The sequence below is a fragment of the Panicum virgatum genome, chromosome 1K (genome assembly GCF_016808335.1).
Source record: "Panicum virgatum strain AP13 chromosome 1K, P.virgatum_v5, whole genome shotgun sequence".
NCBI lineage: Eukaryota > Viridiplantae > Streptophyta > Magnoliopsida > Poales > Poaceae > Panicum > Panicum virgatum.
Window position 1 is genome coordinate 6,507,106 of NC_053136.1, and position 26,727 is coordinate 6,533,832.

Below are 26,727 nucleotides of genomic sequence, written 5' to 3' on the forward strand. Positions count from 1 at the left end.
GCCCGTTTTTGCTACAGACCGCAGCCCGTCACCCCTCACCTCCCCGTTCACTGGGCGGCACGGCGGCGTGCACCAGCGACCTGCGAAGCTCCCCTCCCTGGTCGGGTCTGCGCCGGCGCGGCGCCGATCCGGCCGCCTCCTCCTGTCCTCGCCGTGCGTCAAGAAGCCCCGGCTCGGTCACCCCCGAGTGACTCCCCCCTCCCTGATCTGCACCAAGAAGCTCCGGCCGGCCGGCCCCGACCATTTCCCAGCGAAGTTCCGGCCGCCCCCGACCTTCTCCCAGCGAGGCAGCGACTGCTCCCTCCCCGAGGCGGACCAAGAACCTCCGGCCGCCCGCTGCTCCTTCCGTGTCCAATCTCGTCCTCGCTTCCTGAGCTGCGCCAAGAAGCTCCGGCCACCCGCTGCCCTCATCGTCCCTGAGATAATCGTCCCTCCACGAGCCACTCCAAAATCCCAAGGTATGAAGCCCTAGCCGCCCACTGCCAAGATGGATGTGTGATGTGCTGATGTTTGAAATCGCCCATGCACTTTCCTACTGTTGGTAGGTTTGATTGTATTGGAGCATTTTGCAGTGGCGTGCCATATTTGATGCATTGTCTGAATGGATCATTACTACTCTGAAGAAATTATTGTTGTGATTTGCAATCCAGTCAAGGTAGCAGTGTAGCAATTGTGAGTGTATAAGACCTATCTTGCAAGTTGTCCATGACTGTAACTAGAACTTTGTGGTATTCAGAATGACAGAGTGAGGCAGTGATAAATGGCCTCTTGTTGAGTCTTGCATAGCTACTGGAGTTAATCACTTAATCTGCGTTGATTAATTATTTGGATCTTATGGTAATGTAGGCATTTGCATTACTTATATGAGACTAGATTCATGCCCGTACGTTGCTACGGGCAAAATTAGAATAAGATAATACAATGAAGCATGTCAATATATAATCTCTAAAAAGGGGTAAGGGTCACTTTTTTCTGTTCGTCTAGCTACCCCCTGGTTCGACGACAGACGCCTCCCCCTGTTTCTGTTTCGTCCGTTCTCTGGAAAACAGGGTTTAGGTGATGCAATGAATGCTAAGAAATGCCGAGGGTTTATGTCTCAAAGACATGTGATTAAAAAATGCTTAGACATTTGTGCATGTAGGTGTAGGTACCATCTTAAAGTGCCTCATGATTTTTGCATGGACATTGGGATGATTAGATTTGATGGTGATTCTAATATTTGAAATTCGTGTCAATCTCGAGGCATGTTTGATTTTGGTGATCATACATGCACCAAAATAGTCTTGTCATTCAACTATCCTCTTGAATTTCTCCTTTGTGTCTTTTGCTAAAATGTAAATGAAGAGCTTAGCAATAATCTCTAATGGACTGTGTTTTCAGGTAGCTTGAGTGATTTCCAATGGCTTCTGCAAGGAACGTGAGAAATGCTAATAAACGCTATGCCAAAATCAATGATGATTGGAAGTCTGAAGATACAGCAAGTGTACCAAAAAGTAAAGTGCGAGTAAGTATACATGAACATCAATATTTTTCTTCTCCCATGCAACTTTTTGTTCCTTTTTCTTGATCTGCGAAGAACATAATTGACGTCTATGGGATTATGTGACAGTATGAGTGCATGACATGGTAGTACTCAATGGACTATCAAGTATATTTCTTCTAGGTATCTTATGTTTTCTAGGAAAAAGTGTGGTTTCAAGCATGGTTTTGGGTAGTGCGAACGCATTTGAGTAGTTAGCAGTACCTTCACTTCATTGTTAATCATTGATAACAGAAAAAAAAAGAACTCATCTGCAGAAGAAAAAGTTGTCAGACATGCTTGGGTCTCAGTGGAGTAAAGAGGAGCTCGAGCGCTTCTATGGTGCCTATAGAAAATATGGAAAAGATTGGAGAAAGGTACATCTTGAGCTTATCTAGACAGAATTGAGACAAGGGAAAGACCTATGTGATATGTACTGATTTTTCATTTCACTTTCCAGATTGCTGGTGCTATCCGCGATAGGACATCTGACATAGTGGAGGCTCTTTACAACATGAATAAGGTAAGAATTGGGCATTTTACATTATATAACCACTCGTATTTCCATTTGATAACCTAAATTTCCCTAGATCAGTTCAATGGAGTGCGAAGGTAGCAGTGTTTAATTTGACTGTATTCATGTTTGTTTGCTAATTTCACAACTATTTTCCTATACACACTTTATTGTGCTAGATTAACATGTGTGTCATATCCAGGCCTATTTGTCTCTACCAGAGGGAACAGCAACTGCAGCAGGGTTAATTGCGATGATGACTGACCACTACAATATTCTGGTGAGACTATATTTAAGTGGTCAAACACTATATGGATTACTATACCTGCAGCTTCTGTAATTCTTTTCTCCACTAAAAAATCTTGTGAATGTTTATAAAAGTTGGCGCCTGAACAAGACATTCTGTTTGCATCTTTGTGACCATGGACTAAAAATTACTTTTGCTCCAGTCACAAATATCCAGTAGGACATCAACATGAAAATATCTATACAAGTATGTTATCTTAAATGAAAAGAGTTATATGTTATGAAATTGTATTTCATGACGAATCTGTTAACATCAACATTGTGTTCTCAATCAATGATTCTATATAAATTTTTACATATTGATGGTCAAAGCAAAAAATGTTCGACATAAGACAAACCTAGATGGACTTTTTTTTGTGATCAAAGGAAGTATTATCGTAAACAAAGTCTCAAAAACATTTTCTTTTGCGTTTTGGTATATGCAACATCAGTAACTTTGGCATCAATCACAAATTCTAAGATCTAGAACTATTTGTTCCATCCATGAGAACAATTTTTCTGAATTTTCTGGCTGGCAAGTCTACTTCTTATGTGACATATGCAGCTTCAGCAACCATGATGTACATTTGAGAATAATGCTATATTCTTTCACTATATTTGTTGAAATTACTCAAAAGGACATCTGCTATGGATTTTAGGATGGAAGTAACAGTGATCATGAAAGCAATGATTCGCCAAAAACTTCTAGGAAACCACAGAAACGTGGTCGTGCAAAGTTTCAATCTGTGTCCAAGACATCAGATACATGTTACCCTGATCAATTGCAATCTCAGCCTGCTTCATCAAGCTATGGATGCCTTTCTTTGTTGAAGAAAAAACGGTCTAGAGGTAATTGGAGATATTCCTATGTACATGCCTGGTCTTTTTTACAGGACACTGGTAATGGTTTGTACATCTACGAAATCTACATAATCTGATATATTATATTACCTTGCTATGTGGGAATCTGAGACATACATAATCCTGTAGAATAGGTATTTGATCTTGGTTTCACAAATACAAGATTAAGAGAGTTAGTTCCAGCAAGGCAATGAAAATCACTCATTTTTCTCTACTATCATTGTACTCATAATTAACCTTGATGTCACTTGTTTGCTAAAATTGGAGTGGACAATTTATTTTCGCTCTGAAGAATACAATCCTATATCATACTAGAATGCAGACACGGTTATGAATCTTGAATTCTGTTTTTAGTTTATTTAGTTCAATCATTTCGGCACTTGAATTTTTAGGCAGGAACTTATCAGCCAGCTGTGATCTTGACTGCATTTGTGTCTATCTTAAGTTTGGATTTACAATAGTAAGAAATTAGTAGTACCCTGAATCTAGGCACTGCTTATCCTGTTCTAGAAGCCAACAGTATGAATATCTTATGATGATCTTAATTCTGAATTTCTGATATAAGATCCCTCAGGATACAGTCTTGATACTAGACATGATTCTATGAATATCTTATGGTTGTGATTGGTTGCTTGGCTTAGACGAAGCCTGGATAGAAACTAAGCCAGGCTAGCATGAGCCTGGCTAGGACAATGCAATCTAGTCATGTTTGTTTACATGGGTTAGGTAAGCCTGCATTAGAAAGATCTTGTTTGTTTGTTTTTCTTTTTTTTTGGTACACTCACCTCATTTTTACTAAGGTGAATTTAGACATCACTTCTTGTCAGAATAGTTCTTGGATTGCTCAACTGTGTTGAAATCGCAAAATTAAGAAAAATTGAGGATATAAAAAATAGCTGATAAAAAACAGGTAAAATATGCACATGACAATTGCAAATCGTTTGCAATCAAATTAATATTGATCGTGAGCTTCCTAGTCCAAGCAAATCCATCTACCGCACAAAGATGTCCATCAGCTCTTCTGGATCGGCAAATCAAATCACATCAGACGCACGTGAAGGAAAAAAGCATCAGCATTCAATGGCGTTGGCCAGCCCGCTGGGAGCGAGAGACAGGAGGTGAGCGACCCACTAGCTGAAGCACACAAGCTCTAGTCAGCCTGCATTGGCTGGAAGCGCAGTAAAATTGCATTTCTGGTAAGCCAGGCTGGAGGCCCCTTTTTGCATTGCACAGGGAGCCAAACATTGCTAGGCTGCATTGCATAAGCCTGGCTAGGGGGTTGGCCACCCTACCAATCACAACCTATGCAGATTGTGCAATCTTGAGTCTTTGCTAGACCTCTTTGTGATTTGTCATTATTACTACTTTAATAGGCATCTGAGTTAATTATCTAATTTTCTCCTCGAATATATCATCTATATTTTACTGTTGAATTATTCTTCTTAAATTGATTCTGCAAGTTCTGCTAGAGCACAAACAATAACATCTGATTCCTTACCAGTCCAAACTTGATGTCAATATTGTCTACCCTAAGCCTTGCAAGTCCCTCTGGACCTTCTTTTTGCATATGAGATTTGTGTCTGTTTCAGCAAAGCTAATTTTGTCACAATTTCATATTGTTCTTGGACCATAAGTAGACAACCCAGAACACTTAGGCCCTTTTTGGATCCACTCTAGATTGTGGAAGCTAGCTTTAGATTGTGGATTGTTGAAAGCTGGATTGTAAAAGCCGGAAAGTTGTTTGTATTCCTGGATTGTGGGGTGGTTGGAGCACACAAACTGGTAGAAAGCTAGGTTGAGGCAGCTTGTGGGTTTCAACAATCTGAGGTTGGTGGATTGTAAAAGCTGGACCACAATATAGAGTGTTTGGACTTTGGAACAAGCTCGATTGTAAAAAGCTGTATTCAACAATCTGGGTGGATCCAAACAGGTCATTGTTTTGCCTTCTTTTTCTGTAGAAGTTTTCATATTTGCACCTGATTTATGTCGGTTGCATTATCTCCCTTCAATATCAACAACTTATAAATGCTTGTGAACATGACCTTGCGACTTAACTGATGTTAAGTACTTGCTTTCCTCAAACAGTGATGACTGGACTGAGATGTTGAAATCTTTGTAGACCTGTTTGTAGGGAACAGGCCACGTGCTGTTGGAAAAAGGACTCCAAGAGTACCTGTTGCCAGCATGTACCATCGAGATGAGAGGGGTGCGCCAAATAGACAAGCAAAACCAGATTCTAACAATGGTGATGATGAAGGAGCTCATGTAGCTCCACTTGCTCTGGCAGAGGTATATCAAAGAGGAGGCTCACCTCAGGTTTCTCAAACACCTGGGAGATCTGGCGATCATATCATATGTTCCTGTCTCCCATTAAAAGTAATGACAGAAAAGTAAGAAACTAGAATTTTATTAGGCCTTCTCCCATTTATGTTAGTCACTCATTAATAAAGTATTTGCATGATCAAGATACCTGTATGTCACTTGCAGAATGCTGATTCAGAGATGGGTAGCTCAAAGTTGCATGGATTTCAGTTGGATGCTGATTACCCTGAAGCTAGCTTAGGAAGCAGGGAAGCTGAGACTGGTTATTATACTAAAGGTGCATCCTATTTGATGTCTAACAAACGATCTTCGTCTGGCAAGCCTCAGAAGAAAGTAAAGAGGTCTCAAAAGAGGAGGAAAAAAGAAGCACACAAAACAGGTGATCAGTATGAGTATGACAGAGAGGCTTGCAGTGGTACTGAAGAAGGGCATAGTGGGAGAAAGGTGAAAGAGGAACCAGAACTGGAGACATTGGGAAGAAAAACTGCATGGCCATCTAGCACATCAAATAAAAGAAGCTGTCAACTGTTTTTTGATGGTATGTCTGTATTCTAGCAGTTACCATTTGTTTCCTGTAGTGCAGTACTGCACTACGAATGACAATAGCATTCTCTTGCGTCATGAATGAATTGAAATTTGGGCAATGGATAAATGTGTTTATTTTCTTTTCTGTAATTGTACTGCACAATATTTTCTCAATCTTTGAAATTAAACTAGAAAGTATTAAAGCAAACATGCCCTGTATTATGGTGTGACAATTCCCATCTAGTGTGAGACAAAAGTGTCAGCAAGGTGATCAAACATGTGAAATAAACATGTTCTGAATCATACTTTTCACCATCCAATTTCTATTTCGGAATATTGGTCATGTACTCATGTCTTATGTGTTTGTTGCACTATGATTTCTGTAACCTGGGAAACATAAATAGAACCATACATTGTTGTTACTTATCACACTCAAAAAGTATTCCTAACAGTAGGGGTGTCCTGATCGAGTATTTTTTGTTGTTGTTCTTTTAATTGAGTCGTTTGGCTTGGATGTACGCTCTTTGCTATGGTGCTTGTTTAGTTGTAAGGTTAACCTGCTGGGTTCTTGCTTTTAGTCCATTTATACAGTGCAAACTGAAATCCACCCTTGTTTTGCAGATGAAAGTTCAGCTCTAGATGCATTACATACTTTAGCTGATTTATCTGTGAACATCCTACAGCCATCTTCAGTTATTGAATCTGGTTAGTCTTATCTTATACTATAATTAATTTTTATGTTAATGTTTAAATACTATGTCAGATGCAACCAATTTTACTCCGTTATTCCATTACCATTTTGTTTTTTCTTGTACTATGTGGCAAGATGGCAGAACAAGGCAATTGTTGTATCTTAGCAGGGGCAGTTGTTTATTTTGTGTGTGCTACTTCATCTGCCACTCTTACTCTAATTTGCATAAAGTTTTGGACAGTTTATAGACATTTTCAGAGGTATTAAGACAGTGCTGTATTTCACCAGCAGGGCAGTAATGCAGGGTTTTGTTTTCTAATTACTGACCACTGGAGGACATTGCAAAGTTAATAATTCTACAAGTGACACTAAATAAATCAGGGTCATTTCCTGGAAAACAGAGCGGGCAAAATAGTTAAAGTGGGGGTTCCCTTCCTAAAATGCTGTTATTGAGAAAGTCATCTTTGCTATTTAAGACATGCCCTATTTGGATGGGATATTAACCAGCACCCGCATGGTGTGCTCAAATATATAGAGCCATGGAGGGGCATGTATCCATAGGCAAATATGAATAGAATTGGAATAGCTGCTGCCTTCCCTGCCCTCCAAATTTTTGCAAACTGATAGTTTAATGGACGTATGTTCTGGAAATGTCTGAAATTTTGTACAGCCACTCAAAAAGTACCAACTCTGCAATGTCCTCCAGCCAACGCCACAATCGATGTCGTAAAACCTATACAGTGTAACTTATACCACAACCCCATAACTCCATGCATAGTGATATAGACCATTGCTCACCTAGCGCTTTTTAGCACATTGCTTCTGTTAATGATTATAAATAGTTCACCTAATGATCTTCCAGAATCGTCAGCACAGATTAAGGATGAAAACAAAGACAATGATTCTGATGGAAAGCCTAGTATGCCTGCCACCGTATCAGTGTATGAGCAGAAAGACAACTCCAAAAGTATAGTAAAAAAACTCAAAAGGCAGTCAGAAATTGCAAGCACTGATATGGTTACTAGGAAAAAAGGCAAACTTTCTAAAGATCCTCATCATGATGGGAGCACCACTTCTGAAGTAAAGAAGCAAGGTTGTACATGTGGCATTAAAACAGAAAAAAAGAAGAGGAAATCTTCCATGGGAAAGGTACTTCCAAAATTTATTTGTTAAGCATTTCTTCAAGCAATAGTATTGTTTGCTCTATGATTGAAGGTTATAAATTGTGTAGTCAAGTTTATAAACTGCGGATTGAGTCTATTGTGGATTGGTTGGTAGTGTACATGCTGCCATTGGTTGCTGTATTCTCATATGCTAATTCTAAAATTACACACAATTTATGTTTTTGTTTGTGTATTATGTGTTTCAGCGTTTCTTATGTCAAACTAATGCGAATAGATATTGTCAATGTTTTTGAATCGTCTAGTCGGACCTAGTCGCCATGGGACCGATAAGGCGACTAGTCGCGATTAGTCGTCGATCAGGCCGATTAGTCGAGCCTAGTCGGTCCTAGTCGTATGTATAGTCGTCCTATGTGTACCAGGGCCGATATGATATATATGATATATATGCTATATATTACTTAATATAAAGCAAGCATGAAGACAACAATGATGGTCGTTGATCCACATCTGCGCATACACATAGCAGAGGAGAGAAAGAAGCTAGAACAATAGCAAAGGAAAGCAAAAGTAGAGCAAGAGGGTAAGCGGAGCTCGAGCATGAGTAGACACCATTGGAGGATGAGGAGCTCATCTTCAGGTGCTGCTGGTGGTGGCAGCTGGTGGAGGTGGAGTCAAGCAGCGGAAGGAAGAGGGCCACCTTGCCAGCCTACCACCGGCCGAAGCCCATAACTCAAACAACCCAGAAAACAATCCCGAGTCTGATCGTTTTCCTGCCTGATCGGTCCGACTAATCGCAATTAGGCGATGACTAGTCGGACGACTAGAAAACTAGTCGCTCAGACCTACTCGGTGTCCCTTATTGAGGTCACTGGACCGATAAGCTCGACTAATCGCGATTAGTCGGACGACTAGATAACATTGGATATTGTGCATCAATTTGTCAGCATAACATATGTATATGTTACATAAAATTTGCCAACACATCCTGCAATATTGGTAGGACTGCATAACATAGTAGTAGTTTTTGTATAAGAGAGAATCTAGTTTAGGGTGTGTTACAGACCCTTTATCGCTGTAACATTTTTTTTAATTTTTTGGGGGCTCTTTCCCCCCCTTTTTCTCTTCTTAATATATTGATGCGCAGCTCTCCTGCGCGTTCGAGAAAAAAAAGGACTGCAATATCGGCTCTTACTTTTTTTTTTTTTGAGATCAATATCGGCTCTTACTGTGATAGCACCACTATATTATATACGTTGTTTCTTGACCTCACTACTGTTATTCTGTATTCTACAACGATTATTTAGTTCCTTGCTTTTATTCATTTATGGTGTGCATAAATTTGTATGCTTTATTTATACAGGTTTCAAAAGATGAAAAAAATATACTAAAAGATGTAGAGAAGACTGAGGTATCTAGCCCAACTCCTTCCTTCCTTCCTTCGTTCGTTCGTTCCCTTTTGCATTCTAGACTTATGCAATAGATGAAAGGGTTATTTGTTTGAAGTTCAAACCACCCCATCCTAGATTGATTTGTCCATCATAGGATCAAGATCAATCCATAATTTTCATGGGATGGCCGTGTGCTTTTTTCCCCCCCTACTAGCCGGGTTCTTATTAGAGACAGGTTGGTTGGTGATAGACCAACTTCTTCCATTAAACCAAATAGCCCATAAGTTCTGGTACGCGTACTCAACTAAACCTGGATACAAAGTTATTTTTGCATATGGATCGGATGTAAATTAGTGATGTAGGCATCCTTAACCTGTTTGGTTTGACTGGTTTTTAGAGCCTGGGTTTGACTATACGGAATCTACTCTAAAGTGATAAAGGCCCTTTTGTTGTTGGATATGGTGAATTAAGTTAAAATGTAAGTGTGTAGGTTAGGCCACAACTGCGATTTGATTTGTAGACTGCCTGCTATCTGTAAGCTATTCAGAGTTTTGTTCACAGTTTCTTACTGTGCAGCTGTTCGTAATAATTGTCATATTCCTATAAAAGTAGAATACATTCCTTTTCTGTTGAATTTTGTTATGCTGTAAATTCTTCACACACAAATGATATATCTAGATGGAAATTTATTTTACCAACATCAGAATTCCAGCTATGTCTGTACTTTTGGGATTTAGCTTTCAAAATATCGGTAGTTTTTGTTTGGATCACAGCTTGTGGCACCAACTGTGACAATCATAATACATGCTATGAAATTGAATTTTACATTTTGTAACAATAATATCAAAATGGCATGCATCATATTCCTTAATTGCAATATACACAATTGTACCAAGCCTTCACTGAATAGCTCTCTTTATTGTATCAATTTTCACCCACCAATGCACAGTCAAGTTTTACCCTTACTAATCTCGTTATGCTTGCTGGATACAACATAATTCGTGTTCTAGTATATCTGTATATTACTATATTATATAGGTTTCTGCTGAAGAAGGGAAGACATCTTCTAATAAAGGTAGGCATACTCATATTAGTCCACTTCTGAAATAAAATAAATTCAAAGCACTGGGATGTTCTCCAGCACATACTGATTTTGGAAAAGTGGTCATGGATATCGCAGACACAACTACACAAGGTGCAATGACTCCGCAAGCTGACTTGACCTCAAAGGTTAAAAGCCGTCGTAAATTAGGCATTCAAAAATCGCTAAGTCAAGAATGTAAACCTACTGAGGGTGCTGGTGATTCCGGAAGTGAGAAATTGTCTTATTCAATGAGTAATATTATTGGTGTCAAGGTACTGCTTTTTTATCTTGTTACATATGCTGATTGATGTGTTTCATTACTTGGCATGGTTGAAGAGTCTTAATTACTCTAACCTGTTGCAGGACAAACTCTCTCACTGCTTGTCATCACGTTTGCTCCGTAAATGGTGCATGTTTGAGTGGTTCTATAGTGCAATTGATTATCTGTGGTTTGCAAAGAGTGAATTTGTTGAGTACTTGAATCATGTCAAGCTGGGTCATGTTCCAAGACTGACTCGTGTTGAGTGGGGTGTCATACGGAGGTTTGTAGTCTTTAATAGTTTTGTTAACTTTAGTTGTATTTGTCCCCTAAATTTAATGTTCTGCAGTTCTCTTGGAAAGCCCCGTCGGTTGTCAAAACAGTTTTTGCGTGAGGAGAGAGAGAAGCTTTCCCAGTATCGTGATTCAGTCAGACAGCACTATGCTGAACTTCGATCTGGCGCTAGAGAAGGTCTACCAACGGATCTTGCACGACCTCTAGCAGTTGGGCAGCGTGTTATAGCCTGCCATCCTAGAACACGGGAACTTCATGATGGGAATGTTCTGACTGTTGATCATAATTGTTGTCGGGTTCAGTTTGATCGGCCTGAACTGGGTGTTGAGTTTGTGATGGTAATCAATTACTATCTCACTTATGTTTTTGATTATTTAGTTTTACTTCCATTTAATGTCTTTGGACTTAAATGCAGCTGATCTTTGTGATTACTTGTACTCTAGAAATTACCATGACTTGCAAACCTTTTTTTTTCCAGGATATTGATTGCATGCCTCTGCATCCCCTGGAAAATTTCCCTGAGTCTCAGACAGCAGAACATTGTCAATGAATATTATAGCCGCTTATCGGAAGCAAATGAGGATCAGATGAAAGAGTTGGGTACTGGAGGTTTAGCAAGATTCACATCAAATTTGAATAGTGCTGATGCAACCTTCCATATCCCTTCTGGTCATCCGATTAGTACTTTAATGAAGCAAGCAAAGGTAGAATGTTTGACACGGAAGCTACATACTTATGTGTAGCCAATGTGGAATAAGCTAACTGTACTCCTTTTGGAATTTACGCAATAGGGTGACTCAATTGATTCCATTGCACAGGCCAAAGCGACAGTTAATGAGGTTACAGCTGCTACACAACAGGCAATGTACAATCAGCCATCCACTCTCTCACAGATACAGGAAAGAGAAGCTGATATAAGAGCCCTCGCTGAACTATCACGTGCTCTTGATAAAAAGGCAAGTGCAACAAGGCTTGTGCCTTATTTTAAATGTTTGCAAATGGATACAAATCGCATAGCTCAAATTGGAATCTCCGACATCTTTGTTTTCTAGTAAGTTCAGTGTTTTAAATGCGACAAGGCGTAACTGTTGCCTAAGGCGAGCTGGGTCCGCCCAAACACCTAGGCGACGCCTTTGAAACAATGAAATAAGTTACAGCTGTGTTGCATTGCAACCAAGAATTCGGTGTGCACAAATCCATACACTTAGGTTTGTATTGCAGTTGACACTGAGTTGACCATAACTTTTACAGTAGTGCGCTTTCAACAAGCTGGCAGCTGATATTGATGGTTCACCTATTAGTATATATTATCTTGCAATAGTGTTGCCTTGATCTTATCTATTCAGGCTGGGTCATTGTGTTGTCTTGATAATCCATCAGTTGTCTGATACTTGAAATGCGCTAGAGTACAAAATGAGGATTGCTCGTCTGGTATGAGAGATTAGTTCCTTTTAGTTCCCAGATTAGGTTGTGGCTACAGAGCACTGTAATCGTTAAAAGCATGACATCGGTTCTGCAGTTTGTATTTGCTGACATCTATTATTATTATTTTGAATATACATGCTTTTGAAATTTACATCATTCAAGTGGGTTATGGTGAACTATAAATCTGTTGTAGGAAGCTTTACTAGTAGAGTTGAGGCACATGAATGAAGAAGTGTCTGGAATGCAAAAGGACGGGGAAATTATCAGAGACTTGGAGCATTTCAGGAAGCAATACGCTATGGTGCTTGTGCAGCTTAGAGATTCCAATGATCAAGTAACATTCCCGAGTTCAAGCTATCACTTTAATAACTTCAGTTTCATGTACTTGGGTGAATGACAACTTATTTTATACTTAGGTAGCTGCAGCCTTGCTTTCACTTCGCCAACGTAACACATATCATGGGAATCCAGTACAGTCATATCCTAAATCCATGGAAAATGGCATGGCCTTTGCTGGAGCACCAGATCCGTATAACCTTTTCGGTTATATTAATCCAGAATCTGGTTCCCAAGTGATTGAAGTTATTGAGACTTCAAAATGCAGAGCAAAAACGATGGTCAATGTTGCTATCCAGGTCTGTTCGTCAGAATTGTTTGTATTCTTTTCTGTTCATGTCATGCTATCTGCACCTAGGATTCCTCATGGTTCTGATCTGCTTAGCGCTTTACGTAGTTTCAATTATCAGCTCCACATTTTGAACTTACTGAGACTTATTTCCACATTTTTGAGGGGGATGATAAAATTTAAGATTTACATTGACAAGAAATCAATAGACTAGTGCTGTACTCGGTTCTCACAACTCGCTACTCTGTAGTGGCGACTAAAAAAATGTGAAACTGCCTGCCTAAATTCTAGATGTTGAGTTCATGATTTAACCTGGGACCTGGTTTTCTATACCGATCATCTCTGCTTGGAATCTTTAAAGAGGTCATGAACTTGTTTTCAATTGGGCATTTGCTTCTGAAATGCACTGCTGTCAGCTTGTTGGGGAAGCTTGCGAATATTATACTCTTGTTAGTTATTTCTATTGTGTGGATTAGAGCATTTGCCTATTTTATTCTCCTTTTTTTTTGTGCTACATAGATGTAAGTCTTTTTCCCTTCCATATTTTAAATTTATTTCGTTCCATTGAAGTCATTGCTGTTTTTTTTTTCCTTTACTCTTTACCAGGCGATGTGCAAAGTTAGTGAAGGAGAGAATGCTTTTGCCAAAATAGGTGAAGCACTAGATAACTTGAATAGCCGTGGTACTGGCTTTGGTTCAAGCATACTTGGCATACGACGGATACCTCCTGATTCAGGTCAGTCAAATGCATCGTATCAAGATAATGGCACACCTGCTCCTGCAACAAATAGCAGTTCAAGATTGCCAAATGGGTGTGATTCTGATGGCCAATTTCCTACCGAGCTGATTTCATCCTGCGTGGCTATGATGCTTATGATAAAGGTAAATCATCCAAGCTTGGTATGTTCTTCAGACTTTACATTCCAACACTCTTTTGCCTAGTGGTCTAACACTGCCATCGGTACCATTCACCAGAACTGCACGGAGAAGCAGTATCACCCTGCTGAAGTTGCACACATCCTTGATTCAGCGCTGTCGGGCTTGCAACCGTGCAGCTCCCAGAACATCCCGATCTTCACGGAGATCGAGATGTGTATGGGCATCATCAAGAACCAGATGCTGGCGTTGATACCCACTCCAAGTGGCTAGCTAGCTCCACGCCTGCTGCGAGCATCCTATATATAGCCCAGTCGGCTCGGCATAAATGGCTGGTAAGCTGCTGCTGGAGCTCCTGATGGAATGGAAGCTGCTGCTGGAGCCGTGGGCAGACGGCGAGGGTCGGGCTCCAGCCCAGCCACTTGGGAAGCGAACACCCAGACAACTGTATGTGGGTATTATTCATTATTCTTTTTCTTTTTTCTTTTTCTTTTTTTCTTTTTGCTAGCGTACAAGATGTATTTTTATGTGTACATTATATATTAAACTGCTGAAAAATATGTGCGCACACTTGGAAGCGCATGTGGTTGCCCCAAGTTTTCTGTCTAGTTCGAGAAAAAAAAAGTTGTCTAATTGATTTTTCTTGGGATTTGGAGGTAATTATTCCATGAAAACTGGGGTTGATCAGGTGCAAACCTGAAGCATATGAGCTCTTCTGGTTGTGGATAATTGAATAAATTCAGTTCAGATCCAATACTTTTTTCTTTTTGCTATTCGTCGATCTATCACAATGAGTATATTTGTGTTGAAACTATAGAAGTAGCCGTCTCCGTTTGAATTTATAATACCCATACCCTTATAGAGAAAATTCACGATTTGATACTTATTTCGTTAGGAAGGGTGAGGTGTTGAAGTACACGTGGCCTTGTGCATGGGCATGTATAGCTCTTATGCTTTTTTCTCGAATACATAGGAGAGCTGCGCATTTTGTATTATTTGTATTAATTGAGGAAAAATCTAGAGTTGTTACAAGTTGGAACACCCCCTCCAAGGCCACTTCGGTGAAACGCATAACACTGGAAACCGTTGGAAACTCCATGGTTCCGAAAGAACAACAGCCTCAGCTTATATCATTTTTTTTTATAAACCGTACAGCGGGGGACTCAGCTTACATCATTGAGTATTACTCACTCCTAAGACAACAGTCTAGTGGCACCCGCCTGCACAGGCTTTTAGCCCTCCACCGCCAGTTGCTTCTCTCCCAGCCCTTCCTTGCACAACTCTTAAGCATGATGCATTAATGGAGAGTATTGCAACTGATTGTCCTAAAGCAATCCCCTTCCTAAACAAGCATCACAAGCTGATATAAAGCAATCCCCTTCCTAAACAAGCATCACAAGCTGATATGAAGCAGATCTAAATTCTCCAAAGAATGCAAAGTTGATTATGTTAACACCAACATATCAGAATGCTTCAATAATTGGATTAAGGATTGCAAAGACCTTCCGGTGGTTGATCTCATGGATAAGATTAGAGACAAAATAATGGAGAATATGTACACAAGGCAAGAGAGAGCCAATAGACTTCAAAGGCGCATCCTTTCTAGCGTGACACATGAGTTGCATGAAGAGCCGAGGGTTGCACTATGCTATCAAGAAAAGTGGCCCAATGTCAGCTGAAATATCAGGAACAACAAATGAAGGGAGGACTTGGAGGTATGGAGTTGACCTTGCAAAGAATAGTACATAGGATCTAAATCACGCCGCCATGGGTTCCGTCCCTAGGGGCGAGATCCACCGCGCGCGAGCCGCCGCCGGGGAGGGTACCGCCACGGCGCGAGCCTCCGCGGCCGCGGGCCCCAGGCTTGCTCTACCGGCCGCCAGCGCCGCTCCGAGGTCCCGGCACTGTTCTTCGCCGTGCACTCGGGGGAAAGGAGATGCTGACAAGCGTGGCCCGCTTGTCGGTGAGAAGGGAGGAGAATTGATTGATAGGGCTCTAGATGACACTAGAAATGGTCGCGGCTTTGCCGCGTGTGGCAGTGTATGTGCAAAAATTGCAAATCAGATAAAATTAGCTACGTGTAGTCCAAAAAGGTTGTTTTTTCTTAATTATTTTTCTTGCGGGAAAAATTCTGTGCAGGTTAAAAAAGATAGAATTAGAATCTTCATGTAGATGTCAGTTACTATGCTGTTTAACCAGATGGCCATCTGCACATGGGCTAAAAATGGTTCAAAAAAAAAAGCGCCTAAAAAATTCACCAGGAACTTACTATGTTTATGTGGACACAAAATTTCAAGGACTATTAAGTGCTTAAAGAATTGGCAGCTAACGGCCTAACACTTTCATCGGCAAATGAAAATAGAATCCTAAATGGCTGCTCCTATATTGTTCATAGACATGAGCTCTGGTAGTACAAACAAAGCATTGTACTTTCGCTAGCTGTAATTGATTTTATGCATTGTAAAAAGAGATTGGATTAGATTGTTGTCCGCTTTTTCTTAAAACACATTTTAGCTGCCAAGGAACAATTTGGCCTTTACGAAGCACAATAGTCTTTCATAGGAAATACAGAATACAACTGATATGTAAATGAATTTAAAGGGCGAAATATGCCTGACACTAAAAAATGGATATGTTACTACAACAGGGGCAATAAGATTAGATGTGAATAAGATCAGTATATTGCTTGGGATTCTGTTATGTATGCTCTAATAAACATGGAGGCTAAGACCTATTTGACACTGCAATTGCAAGATAGCCATAAGAGAAGTTCAAAACATACCTTTCAAACAAAATATCATTCACCAGGAAAATAATGTGCAGCTGCCCCTCTGAATCCTCAAAGGCAAATACTCTTTCCTTAAGAACTTGAGGCAGAGCCGACACAAACAGCACCCTCTGCCCTCTGCATAAACCATGACTTTATTCCCTTCATTGATTCCCTGTTGCCACTAAGATTTCTAAGCACATCTTGTACCTCAGCAGCAAAATCCACAGTTCTAACAATAGAGGCTGCAATTCATATTCAGACACTAAATTCAAAAGCAATGATAGGATTATTAGTTTGCAAGCTGTGAAGTCTATATGACTCCTAAAACACAACTAAATTATACTTTAAGAGTGCATTTGTCGCCCACCAGCAATTGAGCAGCTAAGCACACATCGAGCATATAGGAATCAACGTGTCTTTGAAAGAATGGGAAATTCCATGGGACAAAAGCCGTTAAGAAATTTACCTATATGGAGTGTCCCCACTAAATTTTTCTGGTTGACATAACCGGACATAAGCTTAATATATCCACCACCGCACTCAATATCCTGCTCAAACTTGATGGAGTACTGGACCACCAGTGTCCTGTTCTTGTTACTGAATTGTGGGAACTTCGCTGAGATAGGAAAATGCCTAGCATCCATTGTTGTTTGTATTCCTGATACGGTATACACAAAAAAACAAAGCACATGGATCAATAAATTTACTGGAACTAATCTGTTGAGCAAGTATATCATGTTTTATGATCAAATGATCGACATACATAGTCAATTGAAACACAAATGTGCGAGGGATGAAAAATAAATCTTTGGCATCAGAATCTCCAGAGTATGTTCCGGCCGTGTGCTTTAACCTTCCAGCTTTCCCTTCACTCCTTTTACAATCAGATTGCACCCACCGGGACTCCCAGCCATCTGAACATTCGAACCGAAACAGAACAATTTAGTACTAACATGGTAAAACATCTTAAATTAGAATGATGATGGTCGAGGAAGCTTTTAAATTATAATTGCAAAACCAAGCTCATGTCATCAGTTTTTCACTCCATGCCAATCTCAGCAAGCTGCTAAAGCGCTGCACCCAAATCCTAGAGCGCTTCGGGTACTACTAGTAATAATTTCAGTTGGAATCCTTGAGTACATCAGGTCATCAGTTCAGCTCATATCCAAACAGTCAAAACCTCTTGAATTATCGATATCAGGGCTTGAACATTAATGTTTTTTTCAGAACAATATAGGTGTTGATCTTTTCTTAATTAAATAGGCTATTGTTCTAATTAGTGTACAGTGTTGTTCAAGTTTACAAATTTGAACAAACTGTCTTCAGAAAAGCAAGTCCAGTACTCCTACTATGCCCTGTGCAGTAAAGAAGAAGAAGAAGAAAAAAAAATTACTTGTAACTCACAGGTCCACTGGCAACTGTAGAGATATTTCCAGCCCATGGCAAGGCAAATGAGGGATCAATGCTTCGAGCACGATCAAATGCTTGTGTTGCCAATTGCTTGTCACCTGAGTCCCTATAAATGTGGAGGTCAAACTATTAGTTATCCCCTGGTACAAGCAGAAATTAATAACCTGTTGCTTTCACAGCAATACCTTCTGCTTCGAAGCTAGATCACTTGATATTGAACCTAATGTAACCCAGAAATCTTTATTAAGTGGTTCCACTATCGAGGCACCCAATGATAATTTTTGGTAGGTCCCTGTTGTACAGCAAAGGAAAATAGAATACTTTCAGGCAGATTTTATAAGACCAGTTGAAAAGGTATGTTGTGCCCGAATAAAAGAGTGCTGCTTCGAAGCCAGATCACTTGATACTGAACCCAATGTAACCCAGAAATCTGTATTAAGTGGTTCCAGACTTCCAGTATCAAGGCACCCAATGAATACAAATCTACTATAAACTATATTACTATTCAGGAGAAAACATTAATTTGTCTCTGCAACCTTCTATTTCTGGTAGAGCAGTCACAAGAGATAAGCTGCTGAACTTTAGTTAGAATATACCTGATGATTGTTGCGATAAAAAAAGGGGATTCAGACTTCAGAACTTGCACATCATATATCTATCAAATAAACTAACAGAGCTTAGCTGATGCTTTTCACACGATAGTAGCAAAAAGCAAAGCGTTTACCTTTGTTACTATTGTCTTGTCTTGATCCTTTCCTGCTCTTTTGATCTTGTAACCTTCCTGTTTTTGATAAAACAATTTGTAAGAAATCCTAACTTGATTAACCAAGGTTTATATTATTTTAGATGAAGCTAATACAAACATATGTTTTAGTTATATTTTGTGTCATAAAGAACTTTGGTACACCAAAATATTATCCTGCTTTATTGTTAGCAAACCTGCGCAATGAGAAAAATAGAAAACATGTGCTTAGTAATTTAATTGTGTGCTACTTAAATATAAGCATGGATGTAAATAAGTAAACACACATGAGCATATGTGTGCATCAGGTAGTAGTGTGCATGCCTGGCTGGGCTTACCATAGCCAGTGGCTTTGTCCATGAAGTCCGCTGCATCCAGGGTCCTGCAGGTTGGGCTGCGTCAGCTATAGTGGGGATTTGACATGAGGGTGAAGTGGCGGCATCACGGACATCAACAGCAGTGCATTGGTCGGTGACTCTTCACCACAATAGGCGGAATGCGCGAAGACCACCAACAGCAAGTAGTTAAGACATTTCGTTGAGCACTTTACTTGCGCACTGTTCCACGTCGTCCTCTAGCATCAACTTGCGGTCTCTAGTGCCCTGGGTGGCTGCGCATACCCTGGCTTGGGACTGCTTCTCACTGATGCTAAAGGTGCCGTGCGGGCAGCGCGACCATGGCGCCCGCGGCGGGAATGGGCGTGTTCTAGCTAGGACTGTTGCGAACGCGAGCGATTGGCGGGCCCATGAGCATCGTGATGTAATGGTGGTTCTATTTGTTCGATCAATTGAAGGAAGAAAAGGCTGGAAGGGGTACCTCACTATGAGGGCCGTCCATGGCGGTGGCGGCGAGGGTGAGTGGGTTGGCGTTCGGTGCAGTGGCAGACGGAGCTGGAGGAGGAAGGCAAAGGACGGAGGCTGGTAGGCGGAGCGGCAGGCACGCGGCGGTGGCTTGCGAGGTGGAGGGGCCGCGGCCAAGGCTGGCCGCGCTGCTGGGAGCAGCGAGAGGGTGGAAACGGCGTCGCGAATGCTCTAGGACGTTTGGGAGCTTGGGACGTTTTTTTGGCTGTTCGATGCTAGATGTTAGGCTGAGATTTAACAGGTGACGTGGCCACGCTGGCCGGCCATCTTTTGGTCCAAGAATCGTAAGTAAGAGATGTGGAGTTCGGTTAACTCAAAAGCCACGGCTGTCCAAGTCCAACCAAACAGTATTCTATTTTCCCACACCTACTTTTTCACAACTCATAATAGTTTTTTCAAAAGTCATAGCTCAACCAAACACACTCCAGTCTCCCCATGCTGTCCCGTTGGCGAGGTCACCGCCGCCGGTGCCGGACAGGAGCACTAGGTTGTCGCTGATGTTCATGTAGCCGCTGCGAATTTGTACTGTGCCGCTGGAGACAAAGATGTCGATGACCTCAGTGGCGCCGTCGCCGAGGAAGAGCTTGGGCGGCTGGTGAGAATGAAGCCGTCGCGGTAGCAGCCGGGCTCGACGCCGAACAGGTAGGGGATGCTGATGTTGCCACAGCTGGTGGTGCAACTGATTCATTGGTAATGCACCCACCTCTGCAAATAGCTATTTTTAATTGCGGAAATTAGCAATGGGTGCGCTACCCACCTCTAAAAATGTATTTTTACCTGTTCCTAAAAATATTTTTTTAGTAGTGTTTTGCATACCGCTAAAGGCCATAGCTGCCGCTATAGCAACGCTATAGCTTCTATATCTTTTCTAAATGCACTGCGCTAAATTTTATAGCCCCCGATTTGCAACATTGGTTCCATGGCATCATCTGCTTGGCAGCAGCAGGGAGGGGAAGAAAGGCACCGTACAAGTCAGTGACTGGTTCAGAATTTGGGATCGGGATTTATTCCCGCCTGTAAATTCAGAGCTTGTATGACTGTTACACCAAACAAGTTCAAGTCATCTGCCTTTGTTCTATTTACTTCTACCCAGCACAGCAATCATACGCTTGAGCTGAATCTCACCTGTAATTCAGAGCTTTCATTACTGTGTGTTACCATGTTTGATATCTTCAGAAACAAATTCAGGCCATCTTCCTTTGTTATAAATATGCAGATCTTTCGCCCAGGCTACCAAGCAATCGTGCAAATGACGAATAAGATCATTTTCCAAGTTTTTCCAACGACAGCGATACACTACAACACCACGGGGAATTCAGTGTGCTGGGATTTTTCTGAATTTTTTTAACACTATTGGCAATGAGAATCAAGAAAGGGGAACAGCGAAGACAACTCCAGGAGACAAGAAGGGATTGCTTCGCTCATAACCATGCTATATATCACGATAACCACAGTTATACCTGACTTAAACATAGCCATACGAGTTAAGGTAGCAAATACCACATAGTCGATGCTCAGGCATAACACTGGAACCTGACTGCTAGACTGAAAAGCCAAATGCAAAAAAGGCCTTTGTGATGCAAACTTGCTACTATATAAACAACTTTGAGCAGGCAATTAGCATGGACCAATCAACCGCCGACCCCGACAAATGCGGAAAATCTCACACCAAGACTTGATGTAGGGAGCTGAAACCTGCTAGACCAGCTCCCAGTCCCCATCGATGAAGGGGACACCGTCGTCTGCACGGTCCTGCATTCAGAAATTTCACATGCTTAGAAACAAAACCTTTTCAGTATTACATTGAAGTTAACGTCAGAAGTGTACAAAAAGGAGAGAGAACCAAATCATGGAAGAGTAGCTGCATGTAAAAATATTCAGAGCAGTCATCCTGACAGTTAATGACTGGTTCATGTACCTAAAGATGCTAGTAGAAACAAGATTTTGTTTAAGTGACAACGTGTGACTGATTCATGTACATAAAGAGGCCTAGTCTATTTCTTATATACTAGGATTCATCCAAAACTGAATTATCAATATTTGTCCTTCTACTGCTGTTATAGGCATTCTCCACAAAACGACTGTTAATATTTGGTAGGCATATCATATGTCAAAGAAGATAAAAGGGTAGGATCATACCGGCCTAAACATGTCAACAACAATGTCATCCAGACCACCGCTGAGTCCTCTCTGCAGCCTACTTGTCCCCATGAGATTGTTGTTATAGTTTAGCTGACTACTAACAGCCTGCTGATCAATCCTGCCATCTTGGAGAGGAGGAACACCACCCCCTGAATTACCACCATCCAGTGTCTGCCTTGGAACAACAGAATTGTCTATGCGAAGGTTCGGCAATGAGGAGTTGATGCCTGAATTACTAAGAGCAAGGTTGTTATTCAGCATCTCTCTTGAGTTGGCGCTGCTTCCATATGTGAACGGCACTGCTTCCTGATTGAACGGCATTGGAAGACCGGTGCTTGCTAGTGATGCTACTTGGCCCTGCATTTCATTTCCCAGCAAGGGAATCTGACTGGATGCTTCTGTAAAGCTTGAGAGAGGCTCAAGCTTGGGGGCATTCACATGCAGGTTTGGTTGGGACATGCTGTCCTTCTGACCAAGTTCATGAACGTTTGATGATGAAACTGCTGTTGGCCAGGTGGTGTTGCATCTTCCAAGATCTGGAAACTGGGGAGACTCGCCAACAAATGAGTTAAACGGGTCGGTAGAAGAAGAGTGCATCCGACCAAGGTGTTGCTGGTTGCTTGGCTCAAGAGAATGTAGTGGCAAGTTATTTGTTGGAACCAATGTTGTGCCATTTGATATGTTTGCAAAAGAGTTGCCAGAAGGACCAGTAGGAAAGCATTTGCTACTATCCTGCAGTGGCATATGAGCACCCCTGATCAGGTTACCATTGTTCATCCCACCAACATTGCCCAAGGAAGTGTTCAGATTATTCTGGGTGTGTCCGATCTGAAGTGACTGCGAAGGCAGCAAACCATGCATCCCAAATGCAGAAGGGGAGTTCATCCTTGCAAGAAGGTTGTTGGACTGTGAATGGTTAGGGGTTGGAACTGGCCGATATCTCCCATATGCATTGTACTGCCTGAAGGCTTCTAGTCCCATGTTAACATAAGCAGGATTCCTTCCTCCAAATGCAGCAGTAAGGTTAGCCTGCCTGCTTGCATCAGCACTAAGTCTTTTCAGATACAGCCGGTACTTCTGAAATAACAAACCAACAGGAGGGATTTATTAAATGTGCTTCTAATTGCAAGAGGAAGAAAAATTAAAATGCTGAAGAAAGCAAAGAAATTTATGGTCTTTACAAGGACATGAACTATATAACTTAACAAATATGCTATCAGATGCCACTTTTTTGTTTCTTCTGAAAGCATAATGAGCACGTAAAGATAAGGTATTATGTTTGAACATTTCTAGATAAGGTGGAAAACAAAAATCAAGAAAATATAGTTCATATGAGTTCTGAACTACATTTACAAAAATGCAAACAAATCCTCTTTCAAGCTATAGTTTTCGAGCTTATAGCTGAATAATCAAAATGCACAAAAAATTGCTCCGAAGATATCCCGTAATAAACATCACAGAAACATTATCAAAGAAATAAAAATGCAAGGTGAAACGTAGGACAATTAAACCTGCAAGTGACTCGCAACATTCTCCCTTGTGATGTTCTCAACATTCATGAGATCCAGTATTTTCTTTGGAACAGCCTCTGCAGTTATAAACACAAGTACATGCTATTATGATTTGATAATAATAGAATTAATCTGGGAAAAATAATTAGTGAACATTCTGATAACTAAGATGAAACAAGAGCGCTTACTGTCAATGCCAAGCTGGTTGACAGCAGCCACAAACTTTCGGTGCAATTCAACAGACCACACAACCCTTGGCTTCTTCTGGGTCGACGAGTCTCCATTCTCATTACTATCATCAGAATCATCACCTTCGTCTCCATTATCATCCCTACCCTTGCGTGAAGTTCTCTTGTTGCGATTAACACCGCCATTGTCACCTTCAGCACTAGCCAACTGCAACTTTTTACCAGAATCATCGTTATCATTACCATGATTCTTGGCATCGGAACTCTTCCGCCTAACCACATGCTGCCATATTGTCCTCAACTGCTCAATACGCACTGGTTTCAGCAGGTAGTCACATGCTCCATGGGTGATACCCTTCATGACTGTTTGTGTCTCCCCATTTGCAGACAACACTGCATGATCATACATGGTCAGTTTCAGAACTTATACTACATTTTTATAAATGTAACGAAATTCAAACTGTGGGACTGTGGCCAGGTAATCAAAGAGAAATGCATACACAATCTTTATTGTACGTTGAACCTGAGGAAATAATTGATCTTCAGGTAATCAAAGAGAAATGCATACACAATGTTCATTGTACGTTGAACCTGCGGAAATAATTGAACTTCCTGCAGGAAACTAATTGGCGTTCATTACAATTGCAGACTTTGTCCTTTCTAACTCTTTTTTAGTGGTCACATGTTGGGTATACAGAAGTTTTCATGAGGTCCATCATTTTTTCCAAATTAATAAATCTCTTAATAAATTCAACCATGTCCGAGACGATGACGATGAATTTCTGAAATTCAATATAATGGGTATTGTTTCCTAAATTCCACAGTTCAGCAGTCGAAGAGAGCTAAACCAAATTAGCCAGATACTGTACAGGATCTATTCATTCCACAATGATTTTCAAGCAATGCCATTTTTCAGATCATTGGCTGCAATAATGACACGAAGAGAAGTGGGGAAACAAGACTTACTAATGACTGGGAGGTCCATCTCGAGGCCCACAAGCTCGAGGAGCTTGAAACCATCCATGTCCGGCATGTGGACATCACTGATCACAAGGTCAAACTGGTCCTTCTTCTCCCTCAACAGCTTCAGGGCCGTGGCCGCCTGCCCAGTTGTTGTCACTGCGACATCACAAGCACATCAAATCAGACAAGTTTAGCGTACACAAGTCAAAGGAAGAACACATTTCGCATGCGAGTCAAATCTTCGTAGGAATCCCTCGCGCCCGGAAAAAAGAGAGCAGAAGAACATTCCACTGAAGAAAATCCAACCATGGAAAACGGAAATAGACAGGCAAAAACCTGCAGAACACAAGATTAGAGACCTAAAGAAATTAGACGGCTGGAGGTCCAATCGACAGACCTTATGGCTAGAAGATTATTCCAAATCAAGCCGTGCGTGAACACAAGATAAAATTCAATCTTTTCTAGAGCAGGAAAAATCTCATTATTTTCCAAGAAAAATGAAACCGAGCTTGACATGACATTACATAACAAAAATATTTGACCGCGAAACCAATAGGGCAAAAGGTGGGGCATAAAGTCAGGATTGCTATTTATGCGAATGCAAAACCAGGACCCCAGATGTCTTTGTAATAACCTCCTTGCTACGCGAACAACGAAAACCAAATCAAGCAAAGAGCCAAATCGTAAAGAAAACAAAAACGGCACTGAAGGAACGATCCGATCAGAGGAGTAGGAATCCAAACATACAGGGAAGAGAGAGAGAAACAGAGGAGCAAGTCAGCAAGAGGAGGCAGGAGTTTGGCATACCATGGTACTGGCAGCGAAGCAGGAGGTTCTCGAGGACCTTGAGGCAGGTGGGGTCGTCGTCGACGGCGAGCACGCGCATGCCGACGGGGAACTGGTCCCTGGCCCCATGCCCGCCGTTGGCCTTCCCCTGCAGCTTCACCTCCTCCACCGTCATCTCCCCCGCCCCCGGCTACGCGAATCCGACAGCACCCGGAGGAATCAAGAAACAAGAAACCCAAGCCCGCCCGGATCACCGAACTCCCTGTGTGCAGGGGGGAGTTTCTTGGATCCTAGAAATCCAAGAAACGGTGGGGAAAGGCGGATGAAGCCAGCAAGGTCAAAGCAGAGCAGCCCAGCACCACGAGGGAGCAGAGAGAGGAGAGAGAAGGGTGAGGTGAAGAACTATAATAAGAGGGGAGGAGAGGAGAGAGGAGGGTGGTGAATGGATCGGAGCTGCTGCTGCTGCTCATGCAGTGCAAAGATGGTAACATTTTTTTCCGGCCCCCTTTCGTTTCCTTTTACGCTTCCAAATTTTTTGCCATTTATCCAGGCCTTTATATGCTATCCATTCCATCCATCCATCCATCCAATTCCAGCCCGGGGTTGGGTTGGGGTTCTTGTTTTTCGTTGCCGTGTGGTGTATTCCGCGTGTGTACGCGCCACCGTCTCTTTTGGGTCCGTCCGGAGTCGCCTTTTGGGTTTTCCCATTTCGCATTTGTGGACAACGTGCGGCGTATTCCTGTCATGGAAATTAACCCGTAATGACCATAACTCTGATGCTCATCCTCAAATGGCGAAGCTAATACCTTTTTTTGCATGTTTAAAAATTACAACATTGTGTTTCGATTGAGGTTCGCCTTAGAAGTTGAGATATTTCTCCTCCTCGCAAAGTAAAATAAAAATAATGAACTTTTAATTAACTCCTTGTAGATATATATATTTGTACGTTCCAATTATTTCCTAATAGGTGATGTGTTTTCCCAAAAAAAAAAGGATGATGTGCACCTGAGTTGTTGTGGATGTGTTGCACATTTTCGTGTGAGCGAGAGAGAAAAGAATTGCGCCGCAAAAACTCCCTGATTTCTCAAGTGTTTGTTTTTTTGGACGATTGCGGCGACAAAAGTGGCGAAGGATAGCTCTAGTTTTGGATCTACCCAAACAATCAGGCCAGACAATCAAGCGTACGTTTCTTTCTTTTTCGCCTATGGTTGATGCTGACGTGGCTCAGGGCTCGCTGGTTTATGGGCTCGATTAAACGATGCTCGCGATAAGATTGATTAGTGATGCACGACAGCTCGGCGTCATCTATGGGATTAGCCGGCTTCCACTTCAACGGGATCACAGATCTATAAGTAGTAGACTACTCGCGCGCGCGCGCACACACACAAAGAGATAGGAAAGCAATCCAGATGTTTAGGTTAAATCTTTCTACACGGAAGGCACACCTTGCTGTTGCCATCAAGAATTTTTTTTTCTAGAAATACCATTATTAATTTATTATTTATTTCCATTTCCACTATGTAGAATTTCCCAAATCAAGGCACAATAATGCATTCCCCTTTT

The 26,727-nt window shown here is 41.4% G+C and overlaps 1 protein-coding gene, 1 long non-coding RNA gene and 1 pseudogene across 2 annotated transcripts; 1 reads left to right on the plus strand and 2 right to left on the minus strand.

Annotated features, from left to right (window-relative positions):
* On the plus strand, positions 1-14,466 carry LOC120673915 (annotated as a pseudogene).
* Positions 14,467-16,571: 2,105 nt separating this feature from the next.
* Positions 16,572-19,532, minus strand: LOC120674076. The gene is made up of 7 exons (XR_005674972.1): positions 19,053-19,532; positions 18,697-18,911; positions 18,158-18,264; positions 17,956-18,078; positions 17,326-17,476; positions 17,029-17,220; positions 16,572-16,804 (listed from the first exon to the last, which is right to left on the minus strand). It is a non-coding gene; the product is annotated as an uncharacterized LOC120674076 (long non-coding RNA).
* Positions 19,533-20,940: 1,408 nt separating this feature from the next.
* LOC120673997 (two-component response regulator ORR24-like) lies at positions 20,941-25,740 on the minus strand. The gene is made up of 6 exons (XM_039955090.1): positions 25,186-25,740; positions 24,382-24,534; positions 23,416-23,808; positions 23,228-23,304; positions 21,714-22,793; positions 20,941-21,326 (listed from the first exon to the last, which is right to left on the minus strand). Exons 1-6 carry the CDS (start codon positions 25,337-25,339, stop codon positions 21,273-21,275), a joined length of 1,911 nt encoding a protein of 636 aa, XP_039811024.1. The 5' UTR covers positions 25,340-25,740; the 3' UTR covers positions 20,941-21,272.
* Positions 25,741-26,727: the final 987 nt, after the last annotated feature.